This window comes from Cordyceps militaris (assembly GCF_000225605.1).
Source record: "Cordyceps militaris CM01 unplaced genomic scaffold CCM_S00003, whole genome shotgun sequence".
Lineage (NCBI taxonomy): Eukaryota > Fungi > Ascomycota > Sordariomycetes > Hypocreales > Cordycipitaceae > Cordyceps > Cordyceps militaris.
The window spans coordinates 3997650-4017011 of record NW_006271971.1 but is presented as its reverse complement, the minus strand read 5'-3'; the positions used below and the strand labels follow the sequence as shown (position 1 = coordinate 4017011).

Genomic DNA, 19362 nt, shown 5'->3' with positions numbered 1-19362 from the left:
CCGACGACGCCGTCGACGCCGCCGGCCTCGCGGATGGCGCCGGCCAGCGTCACCATGCCCTGCGCGATGCCGGCGTACCGCCCCGTGGCGTCGTTGCGCCGCCACCACGCCCACGTCTCGGGCTCGTAGTCGGGCTCGCCGCCGGCCGGCGGCTCGTAAAAGGGCATGTCGCTCGCCCGGAGCCGGATCGGCCCCGTCGGGTACAGAAGCTGCGGCTCGAGCGACACGGGCGCCAGGAGCTTGGTGAGAGCCTTTTCTAGGGCGCGCGTCTTGGCGCGGAAGAGAGTCCCGTTTTGTGTGAAGCCTAGGTTTGGTCAGCTGGCAGAGAGATGCGGGTTGGGGGTTCGGGGCGGCGGACCGTGAATCATGAGGATCTTGACGGGCTTCTTCTCAGGTGGGCTGCGCTTTGGCGGTGCTGCGGCACCGTTGGTGCTGGCAGACATGGCGCGGATGGTGAGGCTTGATGACGGATAAGAGGTTCGTAGAGCCGTGGGGTGGAATTTGCGGGAAAGGAGCGGACGAAAAGCACAGATCATGAACGACGGGGGATGTTTTGACTAGAAAGACGGACAAGACGACACAGGATGTGTAATCGCGCGATAGCTGGGCGAGACGGCGTATGAGTTGTTGGAGTGAGATGTCGACGCTCAGCCTGTGGTGAAGTGTAGTTGCGACTTAGTGTCTGGGTGGGTTTCCGGCGAGCAGCGTCATACGCCGTGTCCGTTAACCTGATTCGGACGACGTAGAACAGCACCGGGAGAGTAAGAATTGGTAGCAGTCTAGATATTAAATTGCAACTTGCAGATTGAAGTCATTTAGAAGATTCATGTCGACAAAAGCCCGTTCCGGCAGCACGCCCCCTTCTAATCCTCCCACTCTATCAGACCGTGCCATCCCCAAGAAAGGTCGGACAGAAAAGTAGCCCTCAAGCAATGCAGTGACCAAGTCGCCGAATCCAGTACCCCATCAACTTTCGCCACGGTTTTTCAGACAATCAAAGGCAATGGTAGTCACGCGGTCGTTCAGGGTCGAGTACAAAGGGTCTATTATGCCCGATATTCGAGTCTATGGTACAATCAGACGGTTTGGTTGTGGTTGCATTCACTGCATCCGGTTGGTATGCTCGTCACCCCGTTACTGCTCCTTTCCTCCTCTCCGTTCACGATATGTTTAGTGGCCGCCAGCAGTCTTAGCGTTGGGGTTGCGGGGGTCGTTCTTCCACTCGTCGGCTGGGATAAGTCAGTATTTGGGTTTCGGCGTCCAATACAGTCCAGTGTCAAGGCAACGTACAGGCCATCATGGCGTTCTGAGCAGAGTTGGCGCCATAGGCAATGACAGCACCTGCAAGTCGTGTTAGCATTTCTCGCTTCGAGGACGCGGCAGAGTTCCCGAGCCGCATTCGAATCTCGTATTTTCGCCATTGAATCGCGAGGTTGCGATGGAAATTGCTGTCGATTTCGGGATCGCATTTTCGCATTACGTACCGGCAACGAAGAAAGGCCAGTAGGGCTTCACTGTGGTTGGAAGGGCAATTAGCATAAGATCTCGGGATCGTTCGGGGGGGCGCTTTTCAGGCGGTGGTGGGCGGCGCGCGTGACGGAGCGGCATTGACGTACGGAAAGGAGCCGGGAACTTCTTCAGGGGAGCGACGCCGAGCCAAGACATGATGGCGGTTGTGAATGTATTCTGCGGCGGACGGGGAAGAATTGAGTGGTTGTTATGGCGGTTGAGATGGAACGAGCCTTTTTCGTCTGCCTAGCAAAGCTCCGTGCAAGCCTGCTGGCGGCTCGTCGAATCAGAAGGTGGAGCCTGAGGCACGGAGAAGCTTCGGAAGTCGGCGCTACGTGTTTCTCCGGCCGATCAACTTCCCAACAGCAAGTCCGTCAGCTCACGTGAGAGTTTGTCTTCTAGGGTGGATATCTTAGGGGAGCATGATTGGCCAGCCAGGCAGCTCAACGAGGAGAAGTAGGCTCCACCCAGAATGCGGAGGCATCAGACTAGTAGTCATAGCAGTAGTAATACCACCGTACCTTGCTCGCTGCAAGCTCCGACTCTCTCCCAAGCAATAAGAAGGCAGCCATTACCGCACCATCTGCCACGCCACCACCTCAAACCTGCACGACTCGCCCGCTACTTCTGCAATAAAAAGTGCGGGGTGACTGCCAATATCGACTGCAACCTCCTCCTCTGCTACGCCCAATCACTAGCAGGGACAACCCTACCTCTGCCCCGGCTGGTAAACCACGGCTCCTTCCTAGCTTCTCTGTGCTCTGCCTCGCTTGTTGTCTCGCGCTTGTCTCTCTCTCTCTCTACTCCGCTTCTGTCCGACTCGTCTCGTCGTTGCTTCGATTTATAAGACGCGCTAGATCCAGCCGCCCGTTATTCACCGAACGCTCCGCCGAGTCCGCCGTTGTCCGTTTGTTGTGCAGTGATTCTCGTACGGGTTTCACCTCTCGACAAATCGCCCGCAAACCATGCTTCCCGGTCGGCTCTCTCGCCCAGCGCTGGCAGCAGCTGCTGTCGCGCGCTCTGGCGTCCGAGCGATGAGCGCGACGACTGCGATGCAGTCCAAGACGCCCAGCATGGGCGACATTGACCCGGCCAAGTCCTCCGTCGAGGCATTTCACGACAAGCAAAAGACATTCCGACAGAAGCTAGCCCAGGCACAGAAAGAACAAGGAGCTCGTGCGTTTGATGCCCATAAACATCCCCAGGAGTCTGCCCCGTCCGCAGACAGCTCACCCAAGACCTCTGTAGGAGCCGCCGCCGCCGCTTCGAGCGCCACGCCCGATAAGAAGTCGGGGCCGCTGTCTAACCTCATCTACGGCACCAAAGAAGGCCGTGAGATGGAGGCGCAGCTCGAGGCCAGCTTCAGCCAGGTCCTCGCCCGTGGCAAATACGTCCACTCTATAGTCTTCCACCGCGTCAAGCCTGACAAGGTTGACGAGTACGTTGATCTCGTTGGCAACTGGTATCCCACCATTGCCAACAGACCCGAGAATAAGGTTCACCTCGTAGGAAGTTGGAGGACAGAGGTTGGCGATTGTGACACATTCAGTACGTTGATTCTGGAGAACATGAAGCATCTGCAGCTAACGACTTTACAGTCCACATTTGGGAGTATCAGAAGTATGAGGGCTACCACCAGTCTCGCCATTCCATTTGCAACCACCCCGAATTCGCCGAGAACAACGCAAAGCTTCACAAGCTCATCGACTCTAAGAAGATTGACCTGATGCAGGAGTTCTCCTTCTGGCCGACGACCCCTCCCAGGCAACTCGGTGGTGTCTTTGAGCTCCGATCCTACACGCTTCATCCTGGCAACCTACTTGAGTGGGAGACTCACTGGAGACGCGGCCTCAAGGCCCGGCGCGAGGTCATGGAGGGTGTTGGCGCCTGGTTCGTCCAGATTGGCGACCTGAACACTGTCCATCACCTCTGGCAGTTTGCCAACTTGGAGGAGCGCCGTGCCCGCCGAGAGAAGAGCTGGTCTGTTGAAGGCTGGAGCGACACTGTGCACAAGACTGTGCCTTTGATCCAGAACATGCAGTCTCGTATTCTGATCCCCATGCCATGGTCTCCCGTGGCCTAATTGCACCCTTCGCATTTTGACGTTTCCATCTGTGGCTTGTATATGGATGAAGCGACCTGTTTGCCGCCAAGGCACTTATTTTCCTTTGTCAAAGAATCAAGTCGAACATTTTCATCAGAGAGCCACAACTGGGCTGGAGACAGGATTTGCTGCGTTTGGTCATGTTTTCGTATTGGCTTCTGGCGAGGGAGAACGAATCTGTATAACAGCCATTTCACATGTGGTTTATTAGCAACACTGGATCAATAGCATATTCACGTTTTAGAGGCCCCCTTTCATTTCTTGCTATAATAGTTGCATTGTTTATTATATGAATGTTGCCTATTACTTTGCTACTAGTCTTGTGGAAAGCTACCGAGCACCGCAGCCAGGTTGCGGCGTGTTTGCCCCAGAACATGGTTGAGGAAGCCAAGCTTGGAGAAGAGGGAAATCAACGAAGGGTCGGCACTGACGACGCGAACTTTTTCTCGAACATGCACCTCTTCGGTAGCTGCTTGGCCCTTTTCACCACGCTTCCTAGACAGGACCAGACCACTGCCGCCGCCGCCGTTGCCCTTTTTATGGCCCAGCGTCGAGCCATCGCCAGACGGGTTGTAGTTGAAGGCGGTATCCATCTCGTCGTGCTCCAGGCGGCGCATCGTGCCGATCGCGAGGCCCAGCTTGACGCCAAAATGCACCGGCGCGTTCGCCGGCTCCAGCACGCGCAGCCAGAGCACGATGCAGCTCTCCTGTATGCCAATGTGGAAGCTGATGGGGTTGTTGACGTTGTTACCGCCCGCTGTCGCAAAACTGGCTGCAAACGCGCCGACGCCGCCCGAGCCGCCGCCGTTCCCACCGCCGACGCTACTGGCGGCCGCGGTAAAGTGCTGCGCGGGGCAGGAGCTCGTCTGCCATGTCGGATCGTTCTCGGTGAGGGGTCGGCCCTTGAGGAGCGCCGTGGCCTCATCGAGCGACTCGGAGAGGAGGGCGAGCGAGGAGGCGAGCGTGGCGGCGTCGGGCGGCTGCTGGCTGAGCGTGACGTCGAGGAGGTTGACGGCCTGGGTGAGGTGCGTGTTGAGCACTTCGAGGGCGGGTATGTAGATGGGCTGCTGGGGAGCGATGGTGAGGAACGTGGTGGTTGTAGTTCGTAGTTGAAGGTTCAAAGTCTGCCGCGGGTAGTTGAGATTAGCGATTGGCTTCTGGTAACACCATCTTGTCCTTTACAGAGGGGGTAGCAACGTACACCCTTGACTAGTCGGGTTCCCACGCGGGTGATTGTGCCCTTGACCTTTTCGTTGCGCGGCGTGCTCATCACAAGCGTGCTGCCCGGGTCAATGGGCGCGAGCAGCGCATAGCAGTCCTCCAGGCCGTGCTTGAGGTCGCGGCAGACGTCGAGACTCTCGGCCGTTATCCAGGCGAGTTCATTTTTCTGAATACGGATTAGCATGATGGGAATAGGAGATTTGCGTGTGATTGGAAACTGAGAAGAAGGCGAGCAGACAGCCCGCCCAAAACGGGGAGAGAAGAAGAAGAACCACGCACCAAGCCCTCGGCCTCTTTGAGCTTGCGCTCCTCCGGGGAGACAGGTGGCCAGATGGCCAGAGACATGGTTGTCGGGAGGGGGGGAAAGGAGAGAGAAACCAAAAAGTGGTGGGCTAAGGTGGCGGCTGAAGCGCTGCGCAGGCAGCCATTTCCCTTGTCGCTGGCGTGGCGGGAGCAAAGGCGGACGAGGAAGCTTGTTGATGCGGGAGAGAGAGTCTTGCGACAGATGATAGTTGGGAGGTGGGCCAGGTGACGTGGGGTCAGGAGCTGCACAAGTAGGTGCAACAAACCAGCAAAATGAAGATGATAAGACTTATGATCACAATGTTTTGTTATTCTATTAATGAAGAGTTTGGGATAGTCATTTCTAGACTTGAAATACGAATGCGTGCGTGCAAGGCATCCATATCTTTGGTCCATGTCTTTACAGGTCACTTGTACTTGCGCCGCAGTGGATCCAGGCGCTTCAACTTTCAGACATCGCCAAAGCTTTTGAATGTCTGACGTTTTCCACCCTCTTGAGCCATCTCTCTACCACTCACATTATCTTGCGACCATTTTCACTGTCAACGCCACGCCATTCAACAAGCCGAGAAACAGCCACAAGGGCGCTTTTGCTTCCACAGCTGCCTGAACCGCTAGCATCAAGGCACGTAGGCTGCCAAATTGCAGCCTAGAGCACATATCAGCCATCCATGGCAAACCAGGATGAAAAGGCAGCGCCTGTGCGACAGACGAGAACCATCGGCTCTGCCACAAAGTTGGATCCCATCCCGCAAGGTATCTTTCCTCTCTCCCCAACCCGTCATGCCCCTTGAAGCCGCCGCTGACGAAAAATCTTGCCAGGTTCCACGCTGCGCAAGCGGCCGCTCATCCGACGGCCCTTGCCCGCGTCGTCCAAGGACCGCCTCATCTACGTGTCGTCGAGCACGCCGTTCATGTCCGCCGTGAAGCGCGTGCGCAAGCAGCTAACGCGGTCTCTCAAGGCGGACGGGCGGGCGCCGGCCGCGCGCAAGCACGCGTCGCTGCACGCGCGCATCGAGGGCCTGAAGCGCGACGTGGAGCAGCAGCAGGGGCGCGCCGGCGGCGGCGAGGCGACCGTCACGCTCGTGGGCACCGGCCGGGCCGTCGAGAAGACGCTCGCCCTCGCGAGCTGGTTCGAGCAGCAGCCCGACTGCGCCGTCGCCGTCAGGACCCGCACCGTGGCGACGGTCGACGACGTGGCCCCGGCGGAGCAGGACGACCAGGAGGAGGAGAGCAGCCGGCTTCGGAGGTTGAGCTGCCTCGAAGTGGTCGTCAGCTACAAGTGACACCGCGCCCGGCCCTGCATCGTCGGGACTAGTATTATGGAAGAGAGTTCTTGACCGGAACGTCCAACCAAAAGGGCGTGCCAGGGTTCAGGACTAGCCAACGCCTCGCAAATGTTTAGTTTTGTGGCAGGTTCTCCGCAAACAAAAACGCCTTCGCTTTCGTGGGCGGCGGAGTAAAGGTTAGCAAGCGGCGCTCCCTGGGAGGCTGCGCTTGGCAGAAGCGGAACACCCGGAGCCCACGGAGCTTCATGCTGCGGCGTTTCCAATTTCTGGAAATATCACCGATACCCCACCACCTTGGCTTTTCGGACTTTTGCGAGCACTCATAGACCATTCCGGTCGCAATTACCAATCCAAGATTTTTTCGGACTGCGAGTGATATCGCCGCAGCGGGCCTTGATGAGATGCACTATGCAAATATTGGATGGACCCCGCTAGAAAAGATAAGATGATAGTCACAAAGCGCGGATTGGATATATTTGATGTGCCGTGATATTGCGGGCGTTATTTCTACATGGTATCGCTGATGAGGAAAAATACTCGAATGTCCAAGAAATGGGTGGGAAAACAAAAAAATAAACAAAAACTTCGGACCAATGATTCTTGTTGTCCGTGAAGCCTTTCCAGGGCGCCGATATGCAAATGTGACCATGCGTCCAAAAACTCCGAGCCCGTGAGCAAAACCATTACATATTACCATACAAAGATAGATGGCAACGATAAAGTGAGAAACCAAGTCATCGAAACACTAGGCGTGTCTCGAGATGCCAAAACGCCGGACGGTGATGGGGGTCGAAAAAAGAGGGGGATTTGGAGGAGAGGGGATAAAGGATTTACGTGACACGAAAGGCACTGCATAACAGTTAGCTGGGAATTTTGGAGATAATCTCAAGACGCCGAAGAAGATAACGTACTCAATAATGAGCTCATCGCCTTTCCATACGCCGCTAGCAACCCATAGACCGCAGTTGACGAGCTCAGCATAACGCTTGTCGGCCGCCTTGACTGTGCAGAACATGCGGAAGCTATATTGGCGAGGATCAATATCCTTGTCCTTTCGGGGGCTCAGGAGGACGTCGAGGACGTTGCAGGGACCGGAGAGAGAGCCGCGGGTGCGCATTTCAAAACTAAGATGAATTAGCGACGGGAGCGGGCAGCGACTCGAGGCATAACTTACACCGCAGGAGCTGCTTCATCAGTTTGGAGGACAAAGGCGCCTTCGACAATACGGATTGGACGGAAGCCACGGGCCTGGCCTAGGTCATAGCCGCCAGCCTGTGATTGTTTCGTGTTAGTTGCCATGTACGCATGGAAAGGGAAATATGAATTCGCAACCTACCAAAACGCGACCGTTGCCAAAGGTCCCCGACCATTTACCGCTGGTCACGGTGATGATTTCCTTGTGGACTCTATTTTCGGAGCGCGACAGCTCGGGGTTCAGGGAGACGGCGATGCGAAAGTCGAACTCGAGGGCGGGCATAGGAAAGAGCAGGTCGGGACTGGGGAAATGGTCGAGCTCGCGTTTGGCGAGCTCCTCGATGTTTCGTGATGTCGGACAGATGCTGTCGATGGCCATGTTAGTGACAATGAAGAGAATGGAGCAAACAGACTGGACGGCCGGGTGAAGTCGTCCCAGCTATACGGCAACATACCCCATGAGTCGAGGATCTAGCTCCGAGCAGTCGTCGAGTTTGCGCTTCTTCTGGCAGTGCTCTGACATGGACGTCGAGTGTGACGAGGACGATGGGACCGGCATGCGGGCGGCACAGGCGGTGGGCATGCAGGCACTGCCGTCCCAGCCAAAACTCAGAATATCCTCGCCTTGCCGGCTGGTGCCGTCGTTGGCCGAGTTTGTGACGGGCGTAGGGGCGTCGGTGCCTTGGGAGTGTGTAGGGACCGACGAGGTGTCCGTATCGGTCGCCATGACAGTCGGTTTTGGTATGTGTGATGCAGGAAAAAGGACGAGACGAGAGCGCTCCTCAAGAAGAATAGAAGAAGAGAGCCGGTCGCAAGAGTTTGAATTTGTAAAGTAGGTTTGGGGGGCGGCGGCGCAGCGTCGGGGACTGTATATAGGTGGGCGCCTCTTCGCCGTTCGGTGACAGCGGAGGGAAGTGGGTTGGTATAAGTAGGCTCCCTGGACAGTTGACGTTTGTGGTGTGGCAGTCGCTATTCTTATGCTATGCCCCAAGAGCGATAGATCAAGTAGTTATATATCGTCAATCTATGTTCGCTGGTTGGCTGCTGCAAAAAGGGCAGGGTTGGAGCTGAAGGAAGGAGGAGGAGAGGGAGGCAGTCAGGCTTGGTGGTTTGCGGCTGGCCCGTCGTGCGTGGGCATCCAGGCGCTTTTGTGTAAAACGAAAGAGGCGACGAGTGAATGAGGAAAGCGGAGCCTCTGTTCCCTCTTGCCGGGCTTGCCTTTTTCTCTTTGCAGTTCCCGGGGAGGGGAGGAAGGGAGGGGGGTGGGCGTCTGGTTGATCTGTCTGTTGACGTCTTGTCTGGTGTCTGGTGCTCAAGGCTGGCTGGGCTGGGCGTGTCAAGAGAAGGAGGGAGAAAGTAGTTACTCCGTACAGAGCAACTAGCCAAGTACTAGAGTGAGTGTGTGCGTATGCTGGGCCCTGGAGGCGGGCCCAAGGGTGGGCGCTGGGCGGACTTCGGCGTGTCAAAAGCCGGCGAGACCGCTGGAATTTTTTCGTCTCTTGGCTCTGTGCTAGCCTGTGGCCAGCTGGTGTTGCGGCCGGACTCGCGCTTCACTGAGTGAGCACAGCTCCACTGAAGAAGGCTACTGATACTGGTACAAGCGTACAAGAGGGAGCCAGGGGGGAGGGCGTGAGCTTCGAGGTCTCTGGGGGCGTGGCCATGGACTTGTTCTGGGGGCGTGTTGCTTGTCTGCGTCTGCAGTGCAGGTTGTATATATTAGGGAATAATAGTAGTCAGCCCAACAAAGGGACCACAATCAAGAACGATGAATCTTGTATGTAGCAGTCGACTTATACAGTCAACTTCTACAAGTCGACTGTTCCTTTTCCCGAGCGTACTGGTCGACGCGTCTTTTCTCGGGTTCTGGATAGTGATGGCGGGAAATGCCAAGGTGCCGCGGAAAAAAATACAGGAGCAAAATTAGATATGACGGACGGCAATGCGATTAGGATAAAGGCGAGTCAGTCTCGGTAACAGAAGAGCAACAAGACGGCAATTTCTGAGGCAGTTGAATAAGAGATGAACCAAGAAGGCTATTTGTAGCTTTGCCGTGCCTCCTGTATCATGTTTGGCTGCCATGTTGGGCGTTTGCGTGGATTGCCTAGTTAGCCGGTTGGGTGACTAGTGGACTGATGTCTTGTACCATGGTGAGATTTTTGGCCTACTGCTTGCCTCACCACCCGTCCACTCGGACGACACGTATCATGGCTTTTAGGCCATGGCGTCCAAAACGATGGAATGGGGTGCATCAAAGCCGACAAGGGTTCAAGGGGGGGAAGATGTCGTTGCACATCCACATGGCCCAAAGAAGGAAGTCGCAGCATGTGGTGCAGAGTACAGGTTCCGTTGCGAGACACGCACACTAGTTATCCGGCCTCGATCTCCGAACCAATGTTTGCAAGAGGAAAAGAAAAGGTACACGGAGGTTCCATCAGATAGTCTCCAGGTTGAACAGCGGCGTTTGCAGCAACGTTGGAAAGAGCGTGCTTCTACTTCCAACCCATTGACGGGCGCTAAAAAAAAAAGAGTTGAACAAACAAAACCCAGCCCTGAAAAGACGCAAGAGGCGAAAACGTGAACATCAGGCAAGATTTGTTGCGTGGTTTTGGCTCCAACAATGGGGACCGACTAGACGCCCTCAAGTAGCCGTCATCTGGTGATTATATGGCCCAAGGAATAACGACGAGTGGAACGATGTGGGCGGCGGGACAAAGGCCCATGGCTTCACCGCAACCCATCTACGACCAAGGGCCCTCGGGAAGCTGGACAAGAATGCTCTGGTGTCTCCGCATGATTCATTGGGTCGTCCATGCCAGATCGGAGGTCATGTCCTGTTTTCCTGCAAGATCAGGAGAGGAGTTGAATAGATGACTGCACTGCAAAGGCCCCCCTCGAAACCGTCCCAGTCATGCCCTGGTCCTACGTCCTAGTTCAGAATTAGTAACGAACTAGGTATGTAGTTAGTTATTCTCAGCGGCCGCCGCGACCAGCCCGTCGGGGAACTTGCCACTGGCTCCCCTGTTTTTCTTACAATTAGCGTTGGTGTCCGTTGACCCTTCCGGAGTCCGTCGGGGCACCGTCGGGTCATGTTGCCATTGGGTGGCCTTTTTTTTGGCCCCGACGCCCCCCCCGAGAACTCCGGGGCGGGCTGAGACGAGCTAACTATTGTCGTTGTTTGCCACGAGGGAGGGACCTTGCCTGGTTCTTTTTTTTTTTTTTTTTTTTTTTTCAGCGTCTAGTTTGTCTCTGCTTGGTCATGGCTGAGGAATCAGCTAACGTCGACCACGGGGTGACCGCACGCAAACCCCTGCCAACCGTACAGCTAAAAGGGGTATAGTATAGAGATTAAAGAGGAAAGGCGTAGAAGGTATCCACGTATGCACTGTGTTTTAATTCGTTAGAAACTTTTAGCTAATTTAGCTAGCAGGGCTAACACGCCCTTAAGACTAAGGAGCTAGTTAGAGGATATTAGCTACTTGAAATTACTAGAGGACGCCTAGAATAATGATCTTCCGGCAATAGTGTGAGCGTATCGAGGCTAGCCTTTCTTAGAAGGGATAGGCGCCTTAGCGTGTGCGGTTGTCAGGGGTTTGCGTGCGGTCACCCCGTGGTCGACGTTACTGACTACCTTTAATTACAAGGCAAAGAGATCTCGGAATAGGTGTTGTACCCTGCTGTACCAACCTTCTCCCCACCCCATCTCGGAGAGCGACTCTGATGATCTTGCATCGTAGCTTATTTTTACTTTGCTCCTTGTCTCATGCAGTGACATGCTGCGCATCTTCTTGTCCCCCATTCGCATTCCAATTTTTCAATCATGGTTGGATGTGACCAAGCTCCCGCTAATAGCACTTCCTAGTCGGCCTGACCTTTTGCCGCGTCGGGACGACGTACGACCCAAGACAATACGCAAACGCAAACGAGCATGACGGCGAGTGGATCATTGTCGCCGTATATCCTTTGTACTCAAGCCGGACAGGGCCGATGGACAAGCGACATGGGCGGGTCGGACGATGGTCTTTCTTACTCGCACTTCCGATACCTAGGTAGTCTGCGCATCGGGTAATGAACTGGCTCGGCGGTGTCGAACTTGCTGACTCAACAGTGCATTGGTATGTAGTTGAACAATTTACCAAGCCACCGAGGTTTGGGAATCAAAAGCATGACACACACACATCTTTGTCTTGGCACTGACTCAAACTGTTGCGAGCCAGATGCCAGCAACTATCCATAAGTTATCATAATATAACCTGATTTCAATACTGGGCTGGAATGAGCATTTGTCACCTTGCACTACAGACTGCCGTTGACCTTGTCCCCCTCTGTAACTACAAATTTTGTCCTCAAACAGTGACAGTGACACAACAGTGCAAGGAAACACGACATCGCAAACGATGAGACAAAAACGCCCGCGGCTTTCTGAGATTCGGCTCCGGGGCATTTCATTTATTAGACGTCGGCCCTACATCAAGCCGAACCCCAAGTTTAAAAAACAACGTCCGTGTCCATTTCAGCCCCCCCTTGTCCACCCTCTCTCTGACCCGCGCGCCTGTTAACCCGGACCTCTGCTGAACAACAAGATTAGGCAAAGTTGCCCCCGTCTCTGCCTCGCTAAGCTCGACCGTACGAGCATTACGATTGTACGAATTAAACAGGGCTCTAATAGGATCCAAAAAGGGGTCCCGCTTCACCGTTGGTAGCGTCAGAGACGGAGATACTGCCTCAACTCAGGTTGGTTCGACACAGGCCTGCAAGTGAAATCCCCCAGGGGCTCCGCAATTTGCAGTTGGCCAGCAATGGCAGGGTCGTCATTACCAGCCATTACGGGTACAGAGTTACTGGTATGGGCTCCGCGTAGGGCAGGGTGCGCCGGAGCTCGAGACACACGCGCACCACCTGTCGGGGGTGGCGTCTTCTAGGCTCCTTGGCCAATGTAACCCTCGATCAGCCCCAGCGAACAGCCAAAATCTGTCTCTTGCTGGTCCCTGCTCAATCTTGAACTCCTCTGAAACTACATATCACCGATCATGAGTTGGCTGCTCCCGTATCCGGAGCTGGTGCAAGGACCCCGGTGATGGGAGCAACGATGGCTCGGCCAAACTCCTTTTCCATCAGTACTTCTCTAACTATCCGTACCCTTTGGCGGAGGAATCTTTGTTTCAACGAAATGACCCGACAACTTTACTACAGTGCCCCCAAAACTAGTCTCTCAGCCGCTCCTGCTCCCCCCCATGTTCCCGCTGATACTAGTGGCTGCTGGCCCGCACACCTAGATGCAGCTCGCCTTTTCAGCTCCTCGCAGCTTCCAGCTCGGAAGCTGCACCAAAGCAAAAAAAGAAACGAGGTTTGTTGCTTCTCGGCCGGCCGAGGAGCCAACGTGCAACAAGCGCAACGGTCTTGTCCTTTGCTGGCAGAAGCGAGACACCAGCCATATGTACGAAAACGCTACGGATCTACATTCATGATACGGGATAAACAACATTGCCTGTTTCGGGGACAAAAGAGCGACACCCGTCCTTTCCCTCTTGCCTCATGACCTTTCCCCCGCTCCCGCTCCCGCAAAAAAAGGTAACCAACTAGTTACGGATAGCTGCCGTTGCCGTTGCTTCATATCTCGAGGAACGCAAAACCACGCGATTATCCAACGGATGGCAGCCTCCTTGCACTCGCGGAGAGTGGGCTGTGCATGCAGATATGCAGGCCCGGGTTCCCCTCTCTTGTGGCCCGGGTTGGGAATAATCGGCGCCTTCTCACGCGTCCTGCCAAGATGCGGGCAATCTGTCTTGTGATTGTCACTGGACCGTTGAAGAAGGGGGCGGGTGGCTCTCTTATTAATTTGCTGCCCTTATCACCTTGCTATCTCTTCTCGTCTCTTGCTTCCATCTTTGAAAAACCCCGCATGCCCTCGCCTGGCACCTGGCCTATAAACTCTGCCTTGATACGAGGCTGAAGCCGCACACGCCCCCTCCAAAGCCAGGTCGGATTGCTTTTTGGCAGGGGACACGGAGATGCTGAGGTGCATACTGAGTATGCCCGCGCAACATATCGCGACACATAGCGCGACACATCACAAGAGTAGCCCCTGCATAACAGCAAGTTGTGTATCAACGTGCTCTCAACTACCTCCGAAATCGCCCTGATCTTACGCACCCGGCGGGTATCGCTGACCGACTGCTCTAGTCTTGTGTTTACAGCTTTATACTTTAGTGCTCGTGCTACTCACGGGCCCCATGTCGATTGCCGCTATGCCGAGCGAATCGACGGAAAAATACACCCGAAAGGATTTCTGGCAGAATCTCGGTCAAGTCTAGTTACCCTCTCGGCGGGTTGTCCTGAGTTGAGATGCCTATGGCGCGTGTGGAAGGGGGGTGGCACCAACGCTGAGCTCGCTCACGCAGATATTCAGCCGTACAACAGATGAGTTGAGCAGAAATCGGGACTGTGACGTACTTGGGGCTGTTTCTTATTCCTACCATGATCAAACTTTCGTACACGGCCGTTCATGTGGCAATGCCGCACGGTGAGCAGCTTGCAGAAATACGCGGTGCTATTAATATGCACTGCACATGTCCATCAGATACTGTAGCCTGGCTAAAAAGACATTCCCCGGCGACAAATGTCATGTGCATTGCACATGAGGCGTCAACACCATCGCCAAAACGAGAATCTATGCTGATGGGATTTACATGTCCATGTTTGACTGTTCTATTCGTGGGTAGTCGGCGCAGTCATGCCATCTACCTGCCAGTCGTCTGTGAAGCGGGATTCGCTTAAGCTGGGTATACTAATTTGAGCCGCATCGGACGCGCATAAGTCGACGGGAACGTAAGGCTCACTGCCCTGCGAGATGCTAGTTTCGGCCAAAATCGGAAGAAGTTGTAAGGCGACCACGTAATAGCATGTTGACAAACTGTGCTCACCGGGTGAGAAAATACTGGTAGTGGCAAAGGTCACGCTGATGAAGTTTCGGTAATTAATCTGCTCTAAAACAGAGTAATATAAAATTCTTGAGTTCAGAGTGTAATACGAATTCACGGCCGTGCACCGGAACTGGAGCCATGCCAGCTGACGGGAGCAGCCGATGCCCGGTGAGGTCAAAAGAAAAGAGCACCAAGAGAGACACGCCTGAGCCACACGGGACAATACTATGGAGATGAAGTGTCACGGCATGAGCGAAGAGGTGGCTCTCGCCTTTCGCTCAGAGGTTGGATCATGTCGCCCGGGTCTCGCGCTTATCGAGATCCGGTTTTCACGACGCCTCTTGGAGGCTTTTTAGTCAAACTCAGAGTCACGGAGAATAACACTGCCCGGTCCCGCAGCGATGCACCGATGCCAATGTAAGAAGTAGGGGTGAAAAATACAGTCATGAAGACACCGTTGGGCCGGCGGCCGAAGGTACGAGCGAGTGTGGATGAATGATGCGATGTCGGAAGGGGCAGGGAGATTGGCGAGCAGGGTGCAATGACCCAAGCCATTACCAAACGAAATCGGCTGCTGCAATGGCGTGCCTTATCAAGAGCTGAAGAAAGAAAAGCAAAGTGCAATGAAGTGGGAAAATAACGAGGAAAAAGGAAATACAAGCTGGCTACACTAGTTTGTGTGCAAGACGAAGGAGAACTTGCGCCGAACTGGTAGCCCACAAGAGGCAAGCTCTCGGCCGAGTGATATGCGATGTCCGGGGGTGGCGGTTCCACTTCTGGGTAAGCAAGAAAGAGGTGAGCGAGGAAAATCGACGATGCGGTGGCAAGCATAACCACGACGAGAAAATACCAGAAAAAGAAAGATGGAGAAGGGGGGGGAATCTAGGTCGGAGATGGAGAATGTATACATAGATCTCAAGTCGCCATGTACATCAAGCAAGGTGTTGGTTGGTTCCGGAGGCCGATGATGGGGGGGTGTGCGTGTAGATGGCGGCAAAGCAAGGCAGCAAGACTGGGAGACTCGGATCCATCTGTTTGAACAAGTAAGAAAAATTCAACGGTTGAGTTTTTTTCCTTGGAATAATCGGCCCGGATACCACCTCGATAGCGGGAATCGGACTGGGGGATTGCTGTTTGAGTTGACCGATTTACTCGGTTGCCAACAAGCCGTGAGGAATGCAACGTCGACGGGCGGCCCTGGGAACAGAACGACCTCCGCTAAAGACCCCTACAACCCTTCCCACAGCATGGTCGCTAAAATGTTTTAGTGAGGGCGTTTCAGCGCTGTTTCCGGGCACAAACTTTTGCCCTGCCCTAATGCACCACCAGTACATTCGCTGTACCAACAAAGCTTCCGGTGGACATTTCTTCCGCTTGGCACACATCTCGTCCACAAACACCATGATATCATCATCGTCAAACGTCAACATCACCATTGTCTGCCCGCCCGTCACTTCTTTCTCCGTCTTGCCACCTCGCACCCACCACTTCCAAGCCCGATCACACCTCCTGCGATAACCCATCGTCGATAATACACGCCCCCTCCCCCGCCGTCTGTAAGCTCTATCGGTCCGGGCCAACTGTAGTCCCCAGGCCGCCGCGCAGCAAACGCAAAAAGCAAGCACCAAAGATCAAGATGCCATCGAGGACCGGGATTCACATCTTTGAGCCAACCGGCTCTGTTCACCCTCATGCAGCGCGTTCTCGGCCTGCATTGCCGGGACGCTTACGAGACCCTAGTAACCCTAACCGCGTTCGCTCCCTCACCTCACCGACCAAGGTCAGCAACAACGGTAAGCGGTGCGCGCAAAGAGTCTGGCTCACGGCATTCGCGTAGGGCCCCCCGTCGACGTGGAAGAAGCTTTTTGCATACTCAGTCGTGTCAGCCTCTCCCATCTGAGCCACCCCGCCCGAGATGCGGGATTTGCGACGGCCTTCATTCCAGTGTGACATCGCCCACCCAAGGGCATCGAGAGATGATGATCAGTGATCCCGCCACACCAAAGCGTCCCGATTCGGTAAAAGATACCGGCTGCCTTCGCCGTAATCCGACCCGTCCAAGGGTCCAACTATCAGCCTAATCACTCATCACCGCTATTTACGCCGCTGCTCGTTTCGCACATTGCCCAATGTCATGCGAGTTGAAGCATCTGCCACTAGTTGCTGCCGCTGATTACGTTGCCCTCGTCTGTTCTACTCATACCGGTTCCGATCATCGCCCATCCACACTCAAGCTTATGCTCTCAATTTCGGCTGGTGAGCGCCGCTGAACACACAACATTAACAATGGCAGGCTAGTCCACGGTGGCTCCCTCTATTACTCCGTTCACTTTGTGACATTACACCGCTCCCTAGAACACCACTGTTATGCACTGTCTTGTTCGCCGACGTCTCATCCTGGCATCCCGCCATCATCAGCTTCGGGAACCGGAACGTCTACTCGTTGATTCGCGGACGCCCATCCGCAATAACTTCGCAATTCCGAGCTCCTCTTTAACTTTCAGCTCCAGTCTAATGATGCTAAACATCCTATAGCGCCTCGGTTTATTCGTTCTACCACAACTACACGCCCCCTTCCGCCAGACTAACTAGCCTAGTCCACCGTTAGGACGCTCCTCAACGCTTTCAACCAAGCATCGAGGCTCTAACTAATCTTGGTATACGAAAGCATGATATTATTTTCCTGTCGATGATCCGAACGCCCTACTGAAGGACGAGAAAACTCCGGGCGGGTTAGCAACTGTCTTGGCTGTTGGCTAGCTTTTACTCTCTGCTGACTCCCCCCACCAAGGCACCCAGCAGCAGTATTGTGAAACTTGCGGGCGAAGCACTTAGATTCTATATTTTTTACAAATGAGTAGTTATTTCTACTCACTGGTGAGCTCTCCGTCAAGACAGTATGTAATGCAAATTCTTTACGTCACCACCATGGGCGAGGCTCGCTACCTGGCGAATAAGACGGGTCAACCATTGCTTTGTGGCGTTCTCTCTGACCCATGATCCCTGGACTAAGTGACTAGTCTGACAGTGATTCATTCTCAGCTCGATGGCCTCATTTGGCGGCAGTTTCAAGTCTGACTGGTAAAATAGCCCTGAAGAGCTGATGTACAGCTCTACGGCTTCACCACTACGTAAGTCAGTATCGCTAGCCCCTCATCTATATCACGACACAAGTGCTTATTATTTCTCGCCATAGACTCAATAGTTGAATGTCGTGGCTATCAATGCACTCGATTCTTCAATACGTATCAAACACTGGAACTTATGGGTGCAAAACTTCAGCATTGTCCGACCACAGCACCGTGCTTCGTCACTGTATGCTGATACGCAGCGTTCCTTTTGGCAAACTTTGGTCCATCTTCAAGGTTCTCAGCTGAAAATCGGGCTAGTAATATTTTCACGCCGTTTCTACCTCAGCTGGCCCCGGACTGTGGCCGACGATGCTTGGCAGCAATCGCGAATCGCAGTCGATTCCCAGAAGCTGCAGCTGGCGCGATGACAGCTTGTCAGCTGGCGAATTTTGTCCTTTTTTTCCTTTTCTTCTTTCGCGAATGGGCCGAGCTTGTACAGTCGCCAACTCTGGAGATAACGTTACCCATCTTCACTTGGCGGCTATTGGCCAGCTTACTGGTATTTGTCGCAAAAAGCAGTGTTCCCACATCCCACACATCATGCTCACGGGCGTTTCCTTTTTCGCACACAGGGCGAGGCCTAATGCCAAGCTTCTCTTTTTGCTTCTCGCCTGCCGCCGCTTTTGACACCGTAAAGCTGTGGATCTTATTTGAAGTTCGAACAAGATGCTGACCCGAGGCTGTCATTTTGGCAGACGAAACCCAGCCGGGCTCTCGTGTCTTGGAGCCTACAGAGGACAAGCCGGCACATGTGCATCTGGACTGCGGTACAGGACAGTGCCAGGCTTGATCCTCGTTTCGAATCGCTCTGCGAAGCTGATGATGGACGTGATGGCAGCTCTTGGTTGCTAGATCTGTATGTGCCGAATGCAGCCTTGGGGACAGAGCTCATAAGCCAGTGACCAAGCTTGCATCAAATGTGACCCGCGGGTGATCAACTCTGAAACGGTTCAGCTCCTTTCAATGTTTGTTGAAACCAGGCTAACAGCCCCGCGCGCGTACTTGATATCAGCCAGCTGCGTTGGCTTCTTCCCCAGATTTTACCGTCGCCTATGCGAATTCTCAGCCGCTGGGCCATGTGAGGCTCAGAGTAAACGACATCCACACAGCTGCCACATATTGGCTTTCACAATCCGCTCTTTGCGGTGGCTTGATTCGCCCAGCTTTGCCCAAAGTAAGCACCCTAGTTGACTAGTCCAGCCGCATGACAAGGCTAGATGGGGGAGAAGACGCCACCAACACATGGCTGAGCTAGAGTAACTTGATTCTCGTGGGAAAAAGCAAACGAGTTGCTCCCAAGAGGCGACGCTCAATCTACTAGGAGCTTCATCCTCCGTGGCTGCACGACATTGGCCGTTTGGACATCAGTCCTAAATTGTGCGAAACATGGTAGGGGATGGGTGCTTTTCGAGTTATTGAATGACCTCAGCCGTTACGGAATATGCAACGGAGCTTCCTGAATAGGAATGAGGCTCGATGGTGGATTTGTGCGTTGACGCTGGAAATATTCCTGATCTCCCCACGCACAGGCGATCGTGTGAAAAGCGCAGCAGATCGAGCTTTTGCACGGAACGGAAACCCGCCCTCGCCATCGGATAGGGATTCGACCTTTGCGAATGCCGTTGCGCAAACAGTCAATGCAGACACACCCGCGCCTCCTCAGCCACACTCGGCCTACGTACACCACAAGT

At 54.3% G+C, this 19362-nt stretch overlaps 9 protein-coding genes across 9 annotated transcripts; 5 read left to right on the top strand and 4 right to left on the bottom strand.

The window, feature by feature from the left end:
* Positions 1-1170: 1170 nt before the first annotated feature.
* Positions 1171-1665, bottom strand: CCM_04880 (ATPase, F0 complex, subunit J; the record flags this gene model as incomplete). Its single annotated transcript, XM_006670026.1, has 3 exons — positions 1171-1229; positions 1291-1509; positions 1617-1665. The coding sequence occupies 3 exons, from the start codon at positions 1663-1665 to the stop codon at positions 1171-1173; spliced, it is 327 nt and encodes a 108-aa protein (XP_006670089.1).
* An 809-nt stretch (positions 1666-2474) lies between these two features.
* Positions 2475-3592, top strand: CCM_04879 (NIPSNAP family protein; the record flags this gene model as incomplete). Its single annotated transcript, XM_006670025.1, has 2 exons — positions 2475-3057; positions 3108-3592. 2 exons carry the CDS (start codon positions 2475-2477, stop codon positions 3590-3592), a joined length of 1068 nt encoding a protein of 355 aa, XP_006670088.1.
* A 335-nt stretch (positions 3593-3927) lies between these two features.
* On the bottom strand, positions 3928-5179 carry CCM_04878 (uncharacterized protein; the record flags this gene model as incomplete). Its single annotated transcript, XM_006670024.1, has 3 exons — positions 3928-4770; positions 4815-5051; positions 5114-5179. The coding sequence occupies 3 exons, from the start codon at positions 5177-5179 to the stop codon at positions 3928-3930; spliced, it is 1146 nt and encodes a 381-aa protein (XP_006670087.1).
* A 629-nt stretch (positions 5180-5808) lies between these two features.
* On the top strand, positions 5809-6423 carry CCM_04877 (Ribonuclease P/MRP, subunit POP7; the record flags this gene model as incomplete). The annotated part of the gene is made up of 2 exons (XM_006670023.1): positions 5809-5893; positions 5960-6423. The coding sequence occupies 2 exons, from the start codon at positions 5809-5811 to the stop codon at positions 6421-6423; spliced, it is 549 nt and encodes a 182-aa protein (XP_006670086.1).
* An 833-nt stretch (positions 6424-7256) lies between these two features.
* On the bottom strand, positions 7257-8347 carry CCM_04876 (uncharacterized protein; the record flags this gene model as incomplete). Its single annotated transcript, XM_006670022.1, has 5 exons — positions 7257-7275; positions 7338-7550; positions 7601-7698; positions 7763-7985; positions 8076-8347. 5 exons carry the CDS (start codon positions 8345-8347, stop codon positions 7257-7259), a joined length of 825 nt encoding a protein of 274 aa, XP_006670085.1.
* A 1967-nt stretch (positions 8348-10314) lies between these two features.
* Positions 10315-13931, top strand: CCM_04875 (uncharacterized protein; the record flags this gene model as incomplete). Its single annotated transcript, XM_006670021.1, has 11 exons — positions 10315-10443; positions 10581-10664; positions 11207-11236; positions 11470-11571; positions 11600-11682; positions 11726-11732; positions 12298-12351; positions 12407-12461; positions 12913-13054; positions 13276-13435; positions 13815-13931. The coding sequence occupies 11 exons, from the start codon at positions 10315-10317 to the stop codon at positions 13929-13931; spliced, it is 963 nt and encodes a 320-aa protein (XP_006670084.1).
* A 35-nt stretch (positions 13932-13966) lies between these two features.
* CCM_04874 (uncharacterized protein) lies at positions 13967-14314 on the bottom strand (the record flags this gene model as incomplete). The annotated part of the gene is made up of 3 exons (XM_006670020.1): positions 13967-14059; positions 14113-14167; positions 14307-14314. The coding sequence occupies 3 exons, from the start codon at positions 14312-14314 to the stop codon at positions 13967-13969; spliced, it is 156 nt and encodes a 51-aa protein (XP_006670083.1).
* Positions 14315-16176: 1862 nt separating this feature from the next.
* On the top strand, positions 16177-16490 carry CCM_04873 (uncharacterized protein; the record flags this gene model as incomplete). Its single annotated transcript, XM_006670019.1, has 2 exons — positions 16177-16333; positions 16378-16490. 2 exons carry the CDS (start codon positions 16177-16179, stop codon positions 16488-16490), a joined length of 270 nt encoding a protein of 89 aa, XP_006670082.1.
* Positions 16491-18211: 1721 nt separating this feature from the next.
* CCM_04872 (uncharacterized protein) lies at positions 18212-18753 on the top strand (the record flags this gene model as incomplete). Its single annotated transcript, XM_006670018.1, has 3 exons — positions 18212-18223; positions 18328-18527; positions 18660-18753. The coding sequence occupies 3 exons, from the start codon at positions 18212-18214 to the stop codon at positions 18751-18753; spliced, it is 306 nt and encodes a 101-aa protein (XP_006670081.1).
* Between the last annotated feature and the right edge of the window lie 609 nt (positions 18754-19362).